The sequence below is a fragment of the Sinohyriopsis cumingii genome, chromosome 2, assembly GCF_028554795.1.
Source record: "Sinohyriopsis cumingii isolate HCF-2022 chromosome 2, ASM2855479v2, whole genome shotgun sequence".
NCBI lineage: Eukaryota > Metazoa > Mollusca > Bivalvia > Unionida > Unionidae > Sinohyriopsis > Sinohyriopsis cumingii.
Genome location: NC_142962.1, coordinates 155,501,353 through 155,522,216, shown reverse-complemented (window position 1 = coordinate 155,522,216; position 20,864 = coordinate 155,501,353). Strand labels below are relative to the sequence as shown.

The window sequence follows — 20,864 nt, the reverse complement described above, 5'->3', positions numbered from 1 at the left end:
GAAGACTATAAATATACTTAGATCTTACTCAAGAATAAAATACTTTATATCTTGATGACTGTAAATATACATACATCTTACTCAATAATAAAAAACTGTATACCTTGATGACTGTAAATATACTTAGATCTTACTCAACAATAAAAAACTTAATATCTTGATGACTGTAAATATACTTAGATCCTACTCAACAATAAAAAACTTAATATCTTGATGATTGTAAATATACTTAGATCTTACTCAACAATAAAAAACTGTATACCTTGATGACTGTAAATATACTTAGATCTTACTCAAGAATAAAATACTTTATATCTTGATGACTGTAAATATACTTAGATCTTACTCAACAATAAAAAACTTTATATCTTGATGACTGTAAATATACTTAGATCTTACTCAAGAATAAAATACTTTATATCTTGATGACTGTAAATATACTTAGATCTTACTCAACAATAAAAAACTTTATATCTTGATGACTGTAAATATACATAGATCTTACTCAACAATAAAAAACTTTATATCTTGATGACTGTAAATATACTTAGATCTTACTCAACAATAAAAACACTTTATATCTTGATGACTGTAAATATACTTGGAACTTACTCAATAATAAAAAAAACTTTATATCTTGATGACTAAATATACTTAGATCTTACTCAACAATAAAAACACTTTATATCTTGATGACTGTAAATATACTTGGAACTTACTCAATAATAAAAAAAACTTTATATCTTGATGACTAAATATACTTAGATCTTACTCAACAATAAAAAACTTAATATCTTGATGATTGTAAATATACTTAGATCTTACTCAACAATAAAAAACTGTATACCTTGATGACTGTAAATATACTTAGATCTTACTCAAGAATAAAATACTTTATATCTTGATGACTGTAAATATACATAGATCTTACTCAATAATAAAAAACTGTATACCTTGATGACTGTAAATATACTTAGATCTTACTCAAGAATAAAATACTTTATATCTTGATGACTGTAAATATACTTAGATCTTACTCAACAATAAAAAACTTTATATCTTGATGACTGTAAATATACACAGATCTTACTCAACAATAAAAAACTTTATATCTTGATGACTGTAAATATACTTAGATCTTACTCAACAATAAAAAACTTTATATCTTGATGACTGTAAATATACATAGATCTTACTCAACAATAAAAAACTTTATATCTTGATGACTGTAAATATACATAGATCTTACTCAACAATAAAAACACTTTATATCTTGATGACTGTAAATATACTTGGAACTTACTCAATAATAAAAAAAACTTTATATCTTGATGACTAAATATACTTAGATCTTACTCAACAATAAAAACACTTTATATCTTGATGACTGTAAATATACTTGGAACTTACTCAATAACAAAAAAAAACTTTATATCTTGATGACTAAATATACTTAGATCTTACTCAACAATAAAAAACTTAATATCTTGATGATTGTAAATATACTTAGATCTTACTCAACAATAAAAAACTGTATACCTTGATGACTGTAAATATACTTAGATCTTACTCAAGAACAAAATACTTTATATCTTGATGACTGTAAATATACATAGATCTTACTCAATAATAAAAAACTGTATACCTTGATGACTGTAAATATACTTAGATCTTACTCAAGAATAAAATACTTTATATCTTGATGACTGTAAATATACTTAGATCTTACTCAACAATAAAAAACTTTATATCTTGATGACTGTAAATATACTTAGATCTTACTCAGTATTTTTATATATATCTTGATGACTGTAAATATACTTAGATCTTACTCAATAATAAACTTTATATCTTGATGACTAAATATACTTAGATCTTACTCAATAATAAAAAACTTTATATCTTGATGATATAAGCCAATCAGAATTATGGTTTCCATGGTAACAAACTCTGCCAATCAGATGCAAGATCACCTCATTAATATGTGCAGGGTCTTGATATAATCTAAAGTCAAACATGGACATATATATGGGTTTCTGAGTGACATCAAGGCAAGCCAATCAGATGCAAGATTACAGTATTAATATGTACATATCATTAACCCATCCAAGATCTAGGTTATAAGAGGCCATATTTCAAGTGTGATCAAAATCAGGTCAGAAATATGGCTTCCAGAGGAGTAACAAATTCAGTCAAACAGATGAAAGATCGCCTCATTCTTGTATGTGGATTTTACTCATCAAACTCATCCAAGATCATACAATGTAAGAATATGTTATTGTTTTATCAAAACTGGATCATTAACATGCTCAGCCAATCTGATGCATGATCCCCTCATTTAATATGTGCATTACTAAACTGGTCAGAAATGATAATTATTTAAGCACATATTCCAAGTTTCATCAAACTAGATCAGAAATATGGCCTCCAGAGTGGTAAAAAGAGTAAACAATCTGATGGAAGATCACTTCATTAGTAAGCATGGATCTCACTTGATAAACTTTTGACACACATTCCATTTTGATTGGAACTGAATAAGAAACATGAGCTCTAGACTGGCAAGAAGCAATATATGATGGACAAACAATGCATGACACTTGACACACGATGCATGGCAGATGTAGGGCCATACAATAAGCTCACATGGCTTTCTGACCAGGTGAATTAAAAACCATGACTATGTTCTGAGTGTTCTTGGGCAATCCTGATCATATTATTTGTCTAAGGTGGGATAACTTTATTTCTTAGGTGGCTAAATTTTCATAAATATTATATTCTATGGCTAAACTGTTTTTGTTCTGTCACTTCGTGAAACTGCCAACTCGATCTTAGCCCATATTTTTCAACCAATAAATGATTTTAAAATTGTGAAACAATTCTAGTCCCACCCAACTTACTCATTTGTTCCAGCTGACGTGTTACTCCTCTGCTGTTATCATCTGCCAGATCTATTAAGTTGCCCACTGCTGGGTTGGATGCTTCATCGAGCTGTGTGAAAAATTTGGAAAAATTTTATTAAACAAGGAGTATATAGTCTATTTGCTGCACCTAGACTGAACCTACAATTAAAAATGTTGAAAAGTGCAGGATAAATCTAAGAATGTCAAAGTTTACTTCAGTAAAATTATAAATATAACTTTTGACATATGCTTTTTAAAATTCTGAAGTTTCTGGTTTTAAAAAATTGTGTTCTTTATCATGATGATCATTTACATAGGTAACAATTTGATGACCATATGGAAGAACAGCCAATATGAAGGATTACCCACTCTAATAATAGTAACCATGTGCTTCTGTGGGCTATTTGGTAGGATGGTTAGGAAGAGCACTACTGACCCTTTCACATCATGACACATTCTGTCCAGATATTGTTAACTGTACTGAGTAACAACTATGTGGCTATTGCCTGGAAGTGCTTGGTTATGGACTACTAAGTATAGGGACATTTTTTAAAAATAAAACCTTATCATGAACACTGTGAACAGTACATTATAATCTTGTCCCATGGTTACTAGTTCTCTATGTAGTGTACATTATAAACTTGTCCCATGGTTACTAGTCCTCTATGTAGTGTACATTATACACTTTTCCCATGATTGCTAGTCCTCTATGTAGGCACTAGTAGGCTAACATTGACTCTGAAGAGTATCGACCAATGGGTCTCCATGAGCTTGACCTTTGGTCAAGTATGCAGCCTTGAACTAAACTTACTGTACAAAAACCATTATTTTCTTAGTAGTCTAACCATAACCATGCCCTTTACAGTCCAAAATCTCAGCAAGTCATCCACAAAGTTTAGTTAATCTTTAGAATGAAAATAACTTTGCAATCCATTTATGTTGGATTCACACTGGCTTGGACCTTGACCATAAAATCATTTAGCCTTATCCTGATCTTAAATGCATGCCCTCCTCAAAATGTGGTTAATGTACATGGTGTAGAACTAAAGTTCTTAAGCAAAAACATTTTTTTTCTTTCACTCACTGACCTTGGATTCTACCCTTCTGACCCAAAATTAATAACCTTTTTCTAACCAAAAAGTAAGTCAAAATGGTAAAGAACTGAAAACTTTTGTGCAGAAACCATTTTCCCTTTCATGGTAACTCTGACCTTTGACCTTTTAATCCAAAACTGACACACTGCTTCTTAAAACAAATGCATACAATTGACAAAGTCTGATAATGGTAGATCGTACAGAACTTGAGTTACTGTGTAGAAATGAAATTGGGAACAAATGTGTGTGTGTATGTGTGATTTGGATTTTTAACACAGCTTTAACAGTTTTTCAGTCATATTGCTACGATGTCTGCAGTGTGACAGTTTTTAGTGATGTCTGGCACTGGGGCATCATGTCGCAGACATGTAGCGTTATGTCCCACCCAGTCACATTATCCTGACACCAGGCCAACAAGTCCCAACACAAACCTCGTAATGCTGAGCACCAAGCGAGGCAGCTGTTAGTACCATTTTTGTAAGTCTTTGGTATGACTCGGCTGGGGATTGAACACACAACCTCCCGCATCTGAGGCAGATGCTCTAACTGGGAACAAATGAACAGATAGAAAACATCATCACATAATACACTGTCATAAAGCAAGCATATAAAAAATAATAACTTTACAATCGAGTCAAATCATAAATGTCTTTACCTTTTACTTTTAAGAGTTGGAGAAAAATGAATTTTATAGCTAGCAATGGGAAAGTAAGCTGACTACACTCATGTATCTACTCCACTATCTGAGTTGCTATTTAAATTAACACACATACCACTGTGACAAAAATGCAACCAGACTGACCAGGATAAGTCATACAGGTCATGTATGTGCATTTACTAATCTGAAGTTAAATATAAACTGTTGTTTAAAATGTAAAACTAATTTCGCTTAACCGAAGTCTATTCAGTCTTGATCACTAAATGCTCTGCACCTTAACTGCCATCAAGAAACAGATGAAAATAATTGATTGCTGTGGACTGTTACAATGGTGGCCAGGTATTCAACTGGGTAAAGAAAAGAGCATGTCAAATACAATCATCACAATCTAATGTAGCAGGAAATTGTGTAGCTTTCAATGAGACATCACAGCACATGACACTCAGTCCAGATTGTACTGGATCACACCTTTAGGTTGATCTTGTCAAAAAATGTCCATATATTTTAGCAATGAGTCTGCCATTCTTGGGGTGTGTAAATAACGACCTTCCAAAGGAATATGGATGTAAGAGGATCCAAATAAAGTGAATAATTGCCATTTAAAGGCATGTAGAATCAAATTATAAAAAGTTACACCCATTACTGAAATAATCGGTGTTGAATGCTTACATCACCTGTATGACTTTTATGTTAGAAAAGCAACCAGATTGATCTGGATTAGAAAATGAATGAAAAAATTATATAACATTTCATTCTATATTTACCTTTATATTAACACTGCTGATATTTTGTGTTATGCTTAAGTTGCATTCTAAATTGTTTTCTTCTTTATCCACAATTTAGGAATATCAGCATGGGTCGGTATCAATATTATCAGAATGTGTTTATTTCAAAAACCTAACTTGCCCTGATAGGTGTTTCTGATCAAGTCCCAGAATTATGGCTTTCACAGTGGCAATAAGTTCAGTCAATCATATGCAAGATTACCTCATAAATATGCATGAATGTGTTTCATTACTGAACACTCCAAGATCTTGATATAAGTAAATATTCCATGTTTGATTAAAATTGGATCATTTATATATAGCTTCCAGTGATAACAAGGTCAGCAAATCAGATGCAAGTTTATATTATTAATATCTGTGGATCTGGTTCATTATCAAACCCATTCGATAACAAAAACCAATATTTTAAGTTCTATCAGAAATATGGCCTCCAGATCACCTCATTCACAGAACTCACTCAATAGTAACCTCAACCAAGCTCTATAAGCATATATTCCAAGTTCCATCAAACTCAGATCAGAAATATATCCTACTGAGTCAAAACAAGCTTGGTCAATCAAATGCAAGACTGTCTCATTAATATGCATGGATCTTTCTCATTGTGGAACCCATTCAAGATCTTGTTGATATAAGCCTATCAGAATATGACTTCCAGAGTGGTGACAAGCACAGCCAATCAGATGCAAGATTACCTAATCAGAATGCATGGATTCTGCTCATTGACTCATCTGAGATCTTAATGATATCAGTATATGTTCAAAATCTGATTAAAATCTGATGGCCTTCAGAGTGACAACAAGAACCACTCAGATCACTTCATTGGTACGTGTGGCTTCTGGTCATTATCTGATTTCTTAATGAAAGAAGTATATATTCCATACTCAAGAAATAATGGAACGGAAATGTGGTCTCCAGAATGATAACAAGGCAAGCCAATCAGGTGCATTACTGAACTTGCATTAGAATTTGATGACATAAACCAATAGCCCAAGTTTGATTGAAACTGGATCAGAAATATGGCCACAGTATTGTATAAGCAATGCTGACAGATTCTGTTGAGTCAAGTACAATGGATGCAGACCACACCATAAGCTCACTTGGCCTTACCATATACACTCTCGTATAAGTCAAGCCAAACTGCAAACAACAAAAATCCAGATCTGCCATAGCATAATGCATCTGCAGATCAGGATCTATGCTGCTTGTTCTTCTGATTACGTCTAATAAATTGCACAGATCAAAATCTGCCAGTGCATTATGAAATGGCAGATCTGGGTCTGTGCAGTTTGCAGTTGGACTATAAGCAAGTACAGATGGTATCTATCTACTACCTATGAATCTATCTATATAAGTCTATCTGTCCATTCATTCATCCATACTTCTATCCATTCATAAACAACATGTCAAGTCTTCTAAATACAGAGAAATATTTTGCCAGCAAAAACAGATAAAACTGATGGTTGGATAAATGAGTTTAAAATTGAAAGACTTTCTATACTTAGCTGTATTCATTATAAACTATTAGGGCCACAGATAAACTGAAATCCAATAAAATCTTGACTTACATTTATTGAAAAAGAAACCAAAATACACACATTATTTTCAATGAAAGATGAAGAAAGGCTGCTGTGCCAGGTATATACCTGATCATATGATGGAGGTGCTTGCGAGTCTGCAACAGATGGCTCCTCAGCCTCTTTCATCTGTAATTGTCCTGATTGACCCGTTCTATACCTCTCAAACCTCTCATACCTCAGAAACACATTGTTCAAATCATCGTTTATGCGCAGAAGTTCATCTGAACAAAAAATATATAATGAAATACTTTCTTCATCTTTGGTTGGAACACTAAATATTTACTAAAGCTCATTATATTATACCATGCGATCGTAATGTTCTTAAAAACACATTTATCATCCTTTTGCAAATATAATACTTGATGGCAATAAAATAAATTTAAACTACATTTCTGATTTTCTTGTATAACACGGAATATGGCTGTCTACCACAGTGCCTGAAAACTGACCTAAAACTTAAACAAGGTGCCATGGATGGATGGATGTACAGATGGACAAAGATAACATAATACACCCCTACCAATGTCAATGTGGTGCATGCAAATTGTTGCGAACTAAGCAAAACAATCTGTATGGTCGAGATTCAATTTAATCTCCCACAAAGGTCACCTCCCATATCCAGCCAATATCTGATTTCCCTTCTTTCATCAACATATTTAATCTGTTTTTTTCAACAACCAACCTTCCTTGTCCAGCCAAAACTGATCTAACCTGTCACTGGCTTCCTAAGAGAGATTGCAATGAATTATTAAAAGTATTAAGATATAAACAGGATGAACAAAAAATTCTACAGAATCTTCTGTACAATTCAAAACCAAAATAGCCAATTGTGCAAGAACAGGTCAGTTGAGCTTACCTTTTAATAGGTATAATCCCCACCCATGAATCAATGGTATCATTCAAAATACAAGAGTGTCAGAGAAAGGGAGATAATGCAAAATCTTAATTTGTTAAATGAATCATACTGAGAAAGTCACTATTAACAACTTGTGGTAGCTGTGAGTGCAATTCTAAAGATGAATACAAGCAGAAAGTTTTATAACTGTACATGCAATAGTTTCCATCAGACAAAATGTCCATATTCCATGTAACACTTTACAAATACCTTAATATGCCTGCCGCTCTTTTTTTAAAACCAAAACTAGCAAAACCTATCCCTTACTAAGCACACATTTCTTGACCTTTCTAAGAGGAAAGCTGCTAATAAAACCTGTTTTGAAAATAATTTCTTTAAACTTACCACTGCGTATCTGCTGTCTCATTACCCAACCTGAACTTCCCAATATCCTTCGTCTTATCACTATGCATGTCTAATGTCTCAGTACCACTGAACTTTACAGGTCAAATCAGTCTCATCAAGAGGCCCACGTAAGTCAAATCAGTCTCCTTCAAGAGTATCAAGTGGGTCAAATCAGTCTCATCAAGAGTACAAAGTGGGCCTGATATTGTACACCTGGCTTACACAATTTGAAAGGTACTATTCCACTAAGCAGGGTTATACAGCATCATAAGAACATAACCCTGTGTAAATTATCTACCAAACTTGATATTCTGCCAATTTTACATATTTACTACAGTCAGATGAAATTTATTTTTCCAAAGATGAAGACCTAACCTTCGTTAAGTCTAGCTCAAAAATGAACCCAAACAAGGTCTTGATTATATAAATTTGGTGATCAAGAAAAAGCAGACAACCTTGTATGGAACAAAACATGAATTTTGTGCATTATATATTTTTATTTGTGAAGTTCAGGTTTCACTGCAAAAGTTCTTCTGCATACCTAAGTGCAAACTGCACCAAAGAGGTTCAACTTTGCATGATTACCACACTCATGCAGCCCGGCAGCATCAAAGCATCTCACCTTAACACCACTAAACCTTAAACTGGTAAGCATCAGGTTGATGGCTTCCCACCTAGAAGTGGTATGGGGAAGTTATCGGTGAGAGTTTCCTTTCTTTGTCTATATGATATATAGATGGGAAATTCACAATTTTTGTCTTTCTGGGATTACTGGATTCAAGAGGTAACAGAGTTTATTTCCTACTATTACTGTGATTGGGGAATTAACTGATGCACAATACACCTCCCAACATCGAAAAAGGGAGCTAAATCTTCTATGTTGCACAGACGAATGACGGGTGACACTGTTTATGGTATATTTATTATGCACTAATCATGATGAGATTCAAAATTTACCCAAATAATACTATTTTTTTTGCATGTACAATGCAGATATTATGTTAAGTACAGTAAATTCTGAAGCTACTGGAGCATACAATAATTATTACAATGCCATTAGAGCAAACTGACACCTATGCCTCACAGGCAAGACAAAGATACTTGACAAAGTTAGCGCAAAATAAGAGTTTGCACTGGCTGCGAAGGAAAAAGAGAACATGTCGCACATAAACAAAAAACAAACAAAAACCTATTAAAATTCAAGATACCATCATACATATAAATTATAATGTGATATTTGGACAACAAAATATTTCACACTACATTTTACTACTGGTTATCACAGCAACCATAGGCAAGTTCAGGATGAAGTCAAAACAATTACTGATTTCAACAGACTTATCTTTAATATGCCTCTAATGAAATACTAAATCCAAAATACAGGATATATTTATAAAATATTTTTTCTTAAAACTTAAATTGTGACTGAAACTTGAAAATCACTAATTACCCAAAACCCAACCAGCTAGAACATTTTAATCAAACATGACCAGAGTATGAAAAATGAAAAAAAAGGAAAATGCTTATGAATATAGTGCACTCAAAACCTCAGTGCTAGAAGCAGGAAAACAGAACTACATATCCTTTATTATTACATTTAATTAACCAAAATAATACTTTCTTTATGTCTCATAACATTACGTATGGCTAAGACATAGTGATGGAGGCATGCAATTGTATTATAAAGTTATTTCACTACACTATTCTAAGGTTTTGTCAAATAAAATGAGTATTTATTATGTTGATAAACTGAATACTACATCTGGCATCAAACCAAATGAAATTTCTGAAACATCTTATATTTATTTCAATCTGTGTCTGACAAAGGTTTGCCAAAGAATAGAAATTATTTGACTGATTTTAAATTTAATTTGAAATGATCACTCAAGTAAGATCTTTCATCAATTTTGTAATGAATATATAAGCAGCACAGAGATTACTACATTACACATGTAAGTTCTTCTAAGACCTTTTGCAATGAGTACATAAGCAGCATAGATTACTACATCACATGTGTAATGCATTGTCAATTATTAACAGCAAAGACCCATTCTGCATGTTGTGTTATGCACCAGCAGATAAGGTACATATTTTTTCTAGACATGATTTAATGTGATCGAAATAGTCCCATATTTATCAGTGTACTGTATGTACACACTTATAAGTCAAATCAAACTGTGAATAAAGATCCTGATTCAGGGACAGTAGTGACAGCAAGTCTTCAGGACAGCTGTTATGACAGCCATAATGAATGAATTTTCCTTTAGGACCAAACAAGTATCATAAGAAGTCAATTGGTGAAAACGACTGTTGATATAGCAAACCATATGGAAGTAGAAATAACAATATTTTAGTTATATAGAGGATCAGACTGCAGCATTTTCAATAAGGACCAACCTGACACTACAGGTAACAACATTTTCAATAACGACCAACTTGACACTACAGGTAACAACATCTTGAAAACCAACCAACTTGACACTACAGGTAACAACATTTTCAATAACGACCAACTTGACACTACAGGTAACAACATTTTCAATAACGACCAACTTGACACTACAGGTAACAACATTTTCAATAACGACCAACTTGACACTACAGGTAACAACATTTTCAATAAGGACCAACCTGACACTACAGAAGTCTTATGATGAAAACTTCATGTCAAAATGACTTTCCAATTTTAGTTGGGGTAACAAGATTTTCAAGATAATGGATATCATATCAACACTATTTTAATTTAGAACTAACATAACATTAGACGTTGTATGATGAAAAGCCAATGCTGATATTAATTTCCATCTTGGAAAAGTAATAACAGCAAGATTTTTCAAGATGGCTGCCTTAGTGGCTGTAATAGATATAAAATTTGCACTATTTTCAATTAGCATCAGCTAGACATTGCAAGAAGTCTTTTGGTGAATGCACACGTCTGATATGAACAACCATCTATGAAAAGTAGCAATAACAAAATTATCTAGATGGCCATCTTGGAGGTGATATTAGCACTGTTCTCATTTAGAATCAATAGGACATCATAGGAATTTTTGGGATGAAAACCCCATATCAACAGTGCTCAATACTACCACTAATCCACTATCCCACGGTTAGAGATTCTGACAACAAAAACACAGCCATGTCTAATCATTTTGTGCAGCGAAAATTATTGCTGGTTGCCATCAGTTAAGAAGGTGCTGTGAGTTGGCATTTTTTTAAAGGTTAAATAATCTGTTTTTTGTGTTCACTGCGTACCTACCACCATCCTGCACTTGATGAGGTACAATAAATACCTAAGGTGCAAATGGACATGTTGATTATAATGATTCAAAACATCACAGGCTCAGCAACACCAACACACCTCCACCCCCAACCACAAATTTCCACTTGTCCAGAATTATGATTTTTCATGCATTATTCCCTAATTTTCTATAAAAGATCAAGCTCAGGATAAATTGACAAAATTCTCCTTGCCAAACAAAATTTGCAAGCTGCCTTGAATACCAATAAAATTTCTGAAACTCTTGTACTGCCAGACAAGGAATTTCCAACTCCATAACAACATTACAACAAACCACACCTATTCTAAAATGAGATCCTAATTTTAAACAAGTGTTCTGAAAAACTCAGTGCCTCACTTGCATCTGTGCAATGACTGTCCTTCCCCCATATAATTTGCAAAAACTTCAACATAAAACTTGAATACAGATACCAAAACTGCTGACAGAAAAATGACACACATAATGTCATTCTTATCCAGAACAGGCAAAAGGTGCCATACTTACTTGTGACCTCTTCATTAGCCACTCTGTCTAACAATTCCACAATCCTCTGTTGCATCTGTCTGTTTGCTCTGTTCAGTTCCTGTAGTAATGACAAAAGAAAGAGTTTTTTCATACTGGATGGACAAGGCTCCATAGTATGTTTACCATATCAATGCTAATGCAGTAAAATTCTTTTATCAAATTTTATCATATTATCTGAACCATATGTACATCCCAAAAGCTTGCAGATTTATTTTTGAAAAAAAACAACAAATTAGAAAAGCCCAAAGTAATATAAAAAAAGACTCTGAAAAAGAAAAACAATCTTGTCACCCATGGCTTTCTCCTACTGTCACTGAAGCAATATGTATTTACAAGGCTCTCTCACCCAACATTCTCGTAGGCATTTTTGATCACTTCAGGCTTTTCTGAATTACCTTTGAATCACAGACTGTTGAATCAACTGTCTGAAATGTGTGCAAAAAATAACAGACAACTGGACGTTAAACAGACAAAAAGAACTGATACTTGAGTGTCTTTTTTTGGTGTGCTATATCAAATCCATCTTTTAGGATGGTGGTGTCCAATCTGATAAAAGTTTTTGCCCATAACTACTATACGTAATATTTCATGATAACAAGAGGTAGGGGTGCATTATTCCATTTGAATCTTCCAAATGTCAAACATCAGAAATTTGCTGTACAGGTCAATGAAAGGCCTCATCAAATGAGTGTAATTGAGAAATACTGGTTTCTAAATATAACCAATAAGTGCACTCATGTACTGCAGACAAATCTGCAATAAATGTGCATTGTATAATGAACGAGATCAGATACAAGATACCAAAACAGGTTTTGGTACCAATTTATCACACTAGACTGGTCAATGACACAAGAAATGGAATTCACCCCTATATTGTATGCACTGTACATCTTCTGGTTATTTATTTTAAATCATTTGCAAATGAGCCAAGCTTCTTAAAACACAGAACCAGTCTATAAACTTTATAGCAGACTAGCATCATCTAGCATAAGATATAAGAAATGGGAGAGCTCCAATTGTACTAACTGGAAACAGGTGAAATGTAGATGAATTAGCAATAAATAAATTGTTACCTGTAGAAGTTCTAGATCAGAGGAGTCTACATTATTTGGTGAAAACTCTGTCAACATTTCACTCATCACTCTGACATTCCCCTGCACAATTTCCAGCTCACTCCTCAATTTGGATTGCTGTTCAGGGGTTGGATTTATGGGGCCTGTTGTAACCACTGGCTGGGTCTGGGCATGAGTGGGAGTTCTCTGGCTCTGGGCATGAACAGGAGTTCGCTGTGACCCCTGTAAAGAGGTTTTAACCAATAAACATCATCCACAGCTAATGGTATCATAAATAATTTTGTATTACAGCTATTATGATGCACAGGATGCTATCTCTGCATCTTTTTTTTATAACAATTTAATGATACAAAAGTTAAAATAAATTGTGATAATCAGTCTGAAAATGCACTGTAAGAGTACGCCCCCCCCCCCGTTATAATGAAATTCATTATTATGTAATTCTGCATAATAGTCAGCACCCGATGACCAAATTAATTCAACACTTGTGCTTTAAATGGTCTATCAAATGTACGACAAGCTGGGTTTCAAATAAAACATCATGAAGCTTAGTATTATAGCTTTATTCCTGTTTAAAAAAACATTATTTTCCTCCACCCCCATGCAGTCATTAAATATTTAATCTTTACTGCTATAACATCAGTTTAATACATTATGTGGTCAGCTGTAATGGATCCAGACTACAAAGAAGAGCAGTGCCTTTATTACAGGATCTGACATATTGTGTCTAAAACACGAGTTATCAGAATGCTGCATCTAGGTTATAAAGTCAATGAAATCAGGAACCAGTGAGTTCCTCTCTTGATAGACTGCTGACCCACCATCTAATTTTGCAACCTGACAGACTTTGTTCATTATATTTCAAATGATACCATTTTGAAGTTGAAAACTGTTGGCATTTACCTAAACTTTGAGAAAAAATTAATTTGGCAACAAATTCAGTCAAAAATGAACACATAAACTTCAAAATGCATCCTGTTTGTAAAGATAATTACCTTGCCAACAATTACGGATGAAATTTAGACCGCTTTTACAAATTCCTCACTGATGCATTATTTTGATTCTCTGACTGAAGAATTTATTAAAATATTGTGACCCCCACTTTAGTAAAGTTTGACGCATATAACACTAAAATTTATAACAAATTCACACACACACACCTGTCCTAACAGTCACCTTTACTAATTTGTTGTCGACAACCATTTTAATTTCCTCCAGACAAAATTCCTATATAAATGTAAATTATTTAATGGTCACCTGCCTTCTACACTCAGTGGCCAGATGTTTCCTAACCAAAGAAGGTTTATCTTCCTGCCTTAAGTGGTCACTAGAACGTATCTATACTGACCATTCAGCCTATCCAAACTTAATTTTTGCTTTGTGAGGAAGGCACTGTTTAGGCAAATGAATATCAAGTATATCAATGTGCAAAAATTTCTTGTACTCATAACCCCAGTCATGCTAACAGTGTAACTCAATGGTGTCCATATGTGGATTTCAAAAATGAGGAAGTTTTTACCATTAGGGTACAGGGTTGAAGCAATTTGTATCCTGGATGGTGGGAAAAGTAGTTATGTTATTGCAGAAGAAATGGAAGTCACCTCTTGTGCCAGTGCAAGAAGTATTGTTACATATCTTCATCTATTTGCCTGTGGTATTAAAGCTACAGTGGAACCCCGCTATAATGCGATGATCGGGGTCCATAAAATCGGATCGCGTTAAAAGCGGGGTCGCGTTAATGCGGGGTTTCACAATATTTAACTTTTTTTCCGAGAACATATACGTGTATACATGTACAATGATCAAAAGTCGGCTTATCATCAGATGAATATTAACTGGAATGCATTAATTAAGATATATTCAAAATAATCGATGGCTAATATATGGCTAATATATTTATAGGTTATTACTGTGCATTAAAAACATTTACTAATTTTTATTTGTTTGAACGATAATACAGATTGACAGATTGACCGATAATACCAGACTATCGCTATATCATGAAAAGAGTATCAACACCGTATGCTACCGTGCCGTCGTGGCATGCAGTTCATCCATAATGGATGTAATTTAATTGAAAATCGTACAGATTTAAAATATTCAATAATTTTGTAATAGTCTGAATTCGTCGTGTAAAATAAAGGATGAACAAAATATTGAAACCATTTACTTGCCGTCTGATATCGTACGGTCATTGCATGCAGCTATTCCCGGGTCTACATACGGTGTCTGTACAAATTTCATACCGCTAAAATTTTATCATATGCGACAACTGCAAGAATAATTAACAATCAACGCATGATTTCAGCGTGCAAATAACTTTTATTTCAGATTTTGTGAACATCAAAAGATACATGTGAAAACTGCTAAATTAATCGTTGCGCAAAGTGCAAAGTCAGTGTGGTTCCAAATTTAAATTTCATCATTTCTTGAAAAATATATCCAATGACGTTTGCTTCTTTGCCGCGAACTTACTCGCCTTAAATTTGGAATCATCTCCATTGATACGGCGATCAAATTTCTCTGCTTGGGCTTTCAGAATTGGGTCAGAAATTGGAACACCTTCTGAGCGAGCTTGTACAAACCATTGGTACAAAGCTGAATCTAGGACATTGTCATTAGCTAACTTAACCCTTTTACGCTGTAAACCAGTTTCCTCTTCAAGAATGTTGGGTAGACTACGGAGCTTTCCTTCATCTGTTTTCCACCCTCGCAAAGTGGACTCGCTGATTCCTAGATCTCTGGCAAGCTGAGTTTGTTGTTTGCCCTTCTTTAGTTGATCTAGGGCATACAGTTTCTCTTTAGCAGAAAACGACTTGCGTTTTTGAACTTGCTTTCCATAACAGTAAAATATTTTTTTATATAAGCAAACAACGTACACAGATAAAGCTCGATAACTAAGTAATAAAGGCCTGCAATGGTTACGAATCACTTTTTATATAAAACAAAATTAAGCTGAACGGATGTACAATTTCATACCCTTTTAATTCACAGATAATAAAGTGGATATTATTTACTTTCAACTGTTTGTTGTTTGATCACACCGCCAAGCACAGCATACATGTTGGCGGCTTTCGTCCTTTGATGTTTATTAAATTGTGCGACTCTTGTATCAACCACAGCTTTGTCTGCTGCTTGGCTGTGATTGCAGTTAAATAAGAAGCCCATGTCGGCTATTGTTTGAGCAACGACTGTATACAGATTTCATGGAAGACAATCACAAAGACGATTTACTGGCTTTACTCATGGATCCGTAATAAGTAACACTTCCGATAATGTTTACTTCGGCTTAAATTCAAAAACCTAATTAAACCAGTTTTCTCTTCTAGAGTAGAATACGGAGCTTCACCACAACCTGTTCAAATTGATGAATTTCAGAAGCCAAGCATTGTACACACTATTTCTCGTACGTTATATATATCGTATTATTTTAGAATTCATACACGATCACTTCTCCAAAATCACTTAAAGAACCTGAATAAATTGTTAAGTTCCGATCGTTTATTATTAAAAGTCATACGCGAATTCTTCCAACAAATTATAATAAACGTTTTACACACTATTTCTCGTGCGTTAAACAAATATTTTCACGGTCCGATAAAAATACACGTAAATGAATTTCAAATTTCAGGAACCATGCCACGATCATATTATTTTAAAAGTCACAATCTCATGCCCAAAATGAAGTTAATTTCTTGTCTTGTTTTTTTTTTACTTTTCTCCAAATTTTTTTTCTCCATGTGTGAATGAATATACGAAATTTTGGGAGCCATGCTACGACCGCGTTATATCCGAATTCGCGTTATGGCGGGGCGCGTTATAGCGGGGTTCCACTGTATCTCTGGAGAAAAAAATGTTCATCTTTGATAAGAGATACAAGTTATATCTCTTTTCATTAGGATCATATTCAAAACATGTCTGTGAAGGTAGGTTAAGTGTTTTTGGTTCATCATTCACAACGAATCACCATCATATACTTGTTATTTTGATTTTTTGTTCAACACAGGATTCTCACAGAAGCCAACTGTCTTTTAATCTTGGCATGTTGACCAAATGACTAATCCAGATATTGCTTAATAAAGAATGAGCAAACTAACATCAGTGGATATTTTAAAGTCTGTGATGAATCCTTTATTGGATGGATTAAAGTTTGCAAGATACAGTAATCTTGTGTGGAACATGAATTTGGAAAGAACCTGTAATTATGGTTTTGCTGCATAATGCACAAACAACAATCTTGATTAGGTAACAATGACAACAACATTCATTGCATACATATATACATGTATACACACACATAGATCAGCTAATATTGTTTGAATGACCATTTATAAATGAGCTTTTGAAAGATGACCCTCTTATTTTATTGAAATGATTTTTAACTGTGGAATAGTTTTTCTCAGTCTGAAACACCACTCACAGCTTTAAAATTAAAAAAAAATGATGATATATAGTATATATTTATTAGAGATTCTTCAACACAAATCAGCACCATAATATTTTCTGCATTGATATCTATACAAATGGTTGAAAATAGCAATGCATGGTGAATGGTCTTACCTGTATACTGATTTATGGCAGTATTTGTTTTTGTTGGTACATACCATGATACTTTTGCACTGTACCAGTACTTTCTGTCAACAATGGACAGGAATTCCAGAATAAAACTGTTACAAATTTAATGGCTTTTAAAGCATGTTTTCATTTTTCATCTCAAGAAATTTTAAAAAAATATAATGGATATGATAGTGTTTCTTTTTCCCATAAATCAGAGCAGATATTTTTTCCAGCTAGTAGACAAATGGGAATTATATACCCCCTCCCCCACTCCAAATATCTTTTCCCAGAAAATAAAATAATGTGACTGGGTGGGACATGATGCCACATGTCTGTGGCATGATGCCCCAGTGCTCGACATCACTATAAACTGTCACACTGCAGACATCATGGAGATATGACTGAAAAGTTGTTCAAGCTATGTTGAAAATTCAAAAACACAAACACAAATCTTGAAATAATTTTAAATCTTTGTTTCTCATGTGATGTCATCACAACCAGGAAAAGATAACAAATTTACAATAAATTAACACCACTCCGGTGGCCTAGTGGTTAGAGAGTCTGCTTTGGATGCAGGAGGTCATGGGTTCAATCCCCCGCCGAGCCATACCAAAGACTTACAAAAATGGTACTAACAGCTGCCTCACTTGGTGCTCAGCATTTAGAGATTATAATTAGGACTGGTCAGCCTGGTGTCAGGATAATGTGGCTAGGTGGGACATCATACTACATGTCTGCGGCATAATACCCAAGTGCTAGACATCACTATAAACTGCCACACTGCAGACATCGTACTGATATGACTGAAAGATTGTTAAAGCTACTTAAAAATCCAAATCACAGAATAAATTACATTTCTTGAGGAATCTGTAAATGCTTTTAACTTCAAAACAATATGACATTTTTGGCTGTTCTTTATCTTAAGATATCCTCTTTTTTTCCAATGCTTATTTTAGAATGTAGTCTGATTAAGTCAGGCTGAGAATACTTGATTTATCAAGCAGAAAGCAAAATTACATTTTCCTCTCCAGAGACCTCAACCATTGACAAAGTATTCCGGACTCTTGCCTCTACCAAGGCTTAGGCACATAAAAGATTTGACAGAAATACCACAAGTATGTATACGGGCAGATATCATTATTGCCACATGCCACTGCATCATTAGTCATACTTATGGGGTTCTACTGTACATTTAAAGCAAGAACAATAATTATGGATGACTCAGAATACAACAAAACCCCTACAAAACAGGCTAAATGTAATACTGAAGAAACAAAACAACAAATAAACAGTGCACCTCATAATCATTAACCACCATGTATGTAAACTATAAAAAAAGTAAAAGTTAAAAATTATTCATAAAAAATACAATGATGAACTGCTAAGCTAATTTTAACCTGAACTTCAAGACAATTACTAACAACAAAACACAGCTACTAACATCGTTTTGGGGGGGGTCCAAATTATATTTTTATACCACTGAACAAGCAGTTAAAAAAAAAATGTGCAAGCAAAACCAATCTATATCTGAAATTCTACAAGTTCAAGATGCATATGAACTAGGTCTCCCTGTGACATAAATTGCTCCCCATATTTCTCACACACCTACACAATTTTCACACCATATCCAGATCTGAATATACCACCTAATTTTCTCCTTAACTCCTCCCTTCATGACACCCTTTCTATCTGCCATCTTCCAAGCCTATTCAATGTACAAATGAATAAATAATGATCACAGACCTCGAACAGCCACCATTTTTGTCAGCTGGATTGATTCAATTAGTGATTTCAGTCATCAACCGCCCCCTCATAATGTTGATTATCATCATCTGAGCTTGGTTCTATTTATCTTGCGAAACCGACAGTGCATGGAACAGTGCTTATTGCCTGTCATTGTCTTGGCTGACTGCCCTTAAGGCCATTTATGATAATAGCCCATGTAACTTAATGCTAACAATAAAGATAACCATGAGCACAATGTTAAAAAATTAAAAGAAAACCAATGTCAGCTGGAGTAATACTGTTGTATAATTTTCTGTAAATATATGAGAAACCTGATTTAATTAAAATTCATTTTATTGATATATGCATTATTTTTCAAAAGATATACTGGCTGTATTTACCAGCGTCTATCAGATGTACCTCAGTCATCTGCCACCCTCAACTGCCCACCATTATCATACTTGTATCAAACTGGATAGGTAAGCACGGGAGCACAGTTCTTCTAAAATGTTTATGATGGGATGTAAATTATATTTTAATGATAAAATTATAACATGCTTAAAAAGAGAAAGATTGCAAAAGACTTGGTGATATCTTTATTTCCTTCAGTGAACAATGAGAGAAAATGAACTAACAAAGAAAAATAATAAAGTAAAGGATCATAAAAAAATCAAATGTTAAAGAAACATCATATACCCTACCTTTTGTTATGATTCTGCAAGTGCAAGTCTTTCTCCCTCTCATGCATCGAGATGAGAATGAGTGTTTGCATGCATGCATGTGAGTGTGAGGGTCTGAGTGCGACTTACCATCCGAGTACTACTTCCCCTATTTCTACTGACTTGTTGCTCAGCTGGTTCGGTGTGTATCTAGAAAGTGAAAAAAATAATCTTTAATGTCAATTTTCCGGTTACTGTTATTAAATGTAGCTAAAAGTACCTAATTCATTTGAAATACATAGTGTAAAACGAATTAGTTATTTTTAGCTTCATTTAATGTTTCTGATCTGATAATTTACTGAGTCACAGATAAGATGAAATCTGATATGCTGTGCAGAATGAACTATATTGTCGTGGTGTTGCTATAAAGGTCAGAAACGCATTCATTCAGTTTCCTTACTCTAAAGTACTGTTCACAACATAATTTTCTCCACTCTATGCAAGTGATCAACCATGCATTGATGAGATTGGTTGATTAGAATTTGTACCGGTAAAATTTTTGGTCTTGTACCGACATTTTCCATACTTGTCGTACGAGGTACTAGTAGTAGCGGAAATGCCAGATTATTTGTTGTAAGATTTCTCCAAGATGGCTATCAAAAGTTGCATTTCGGTGAATTAAGCAGGTCCACATTACTTCGGACTGAAACTTATGTAATGGGTTATTGACTTAACAGGGAAAATTTAGCATAAAAAAGGACTTTTTTGGGGACCAGACCAAAACGCTCGA

General features: G+C 33.9%; 1 protein-coding gene across 8 annotated transcripts in view; it reads right to left on the bottom strand.

Moving 5' to 3' along the window:
• The window catches only part of LOC149806162 (TOM1-like protein 2), a 107,186-nt gene that overhangs the window by 55,976 nt on the left and 30,346 nt on the right, over positions 1-20,864 (bottom strand). For all 8 annotated transcript variants that reach the window (XM_089951060.1, XM_089951063.1, XM_089951062.1 and 5 more), the window contains exons 6-10: positions 20,225-20,284; positions 13,134-13,355; positions 12,040-12,118; positions 7,081-7,235; positions 2,898-2,988 (exon numbers count right to left, since the gene is read on the bottom strand). In XM_089951060.1, coding sequence (XP_089807186.1) covers positions 2,898-2,988; positions 7,081-7,235; positions 12,040-12,118; positions 13,134-13,355; positions 20,225-20,284 — 607 coding nt within the window. The remainder of the gene's footprint in view (positions 1-2,897; positions 2,989-7,080; positions 7,236-12,039; positions 12,119-13,133; positions 13,356-20,224; positions 20,285-20,864) is intronic.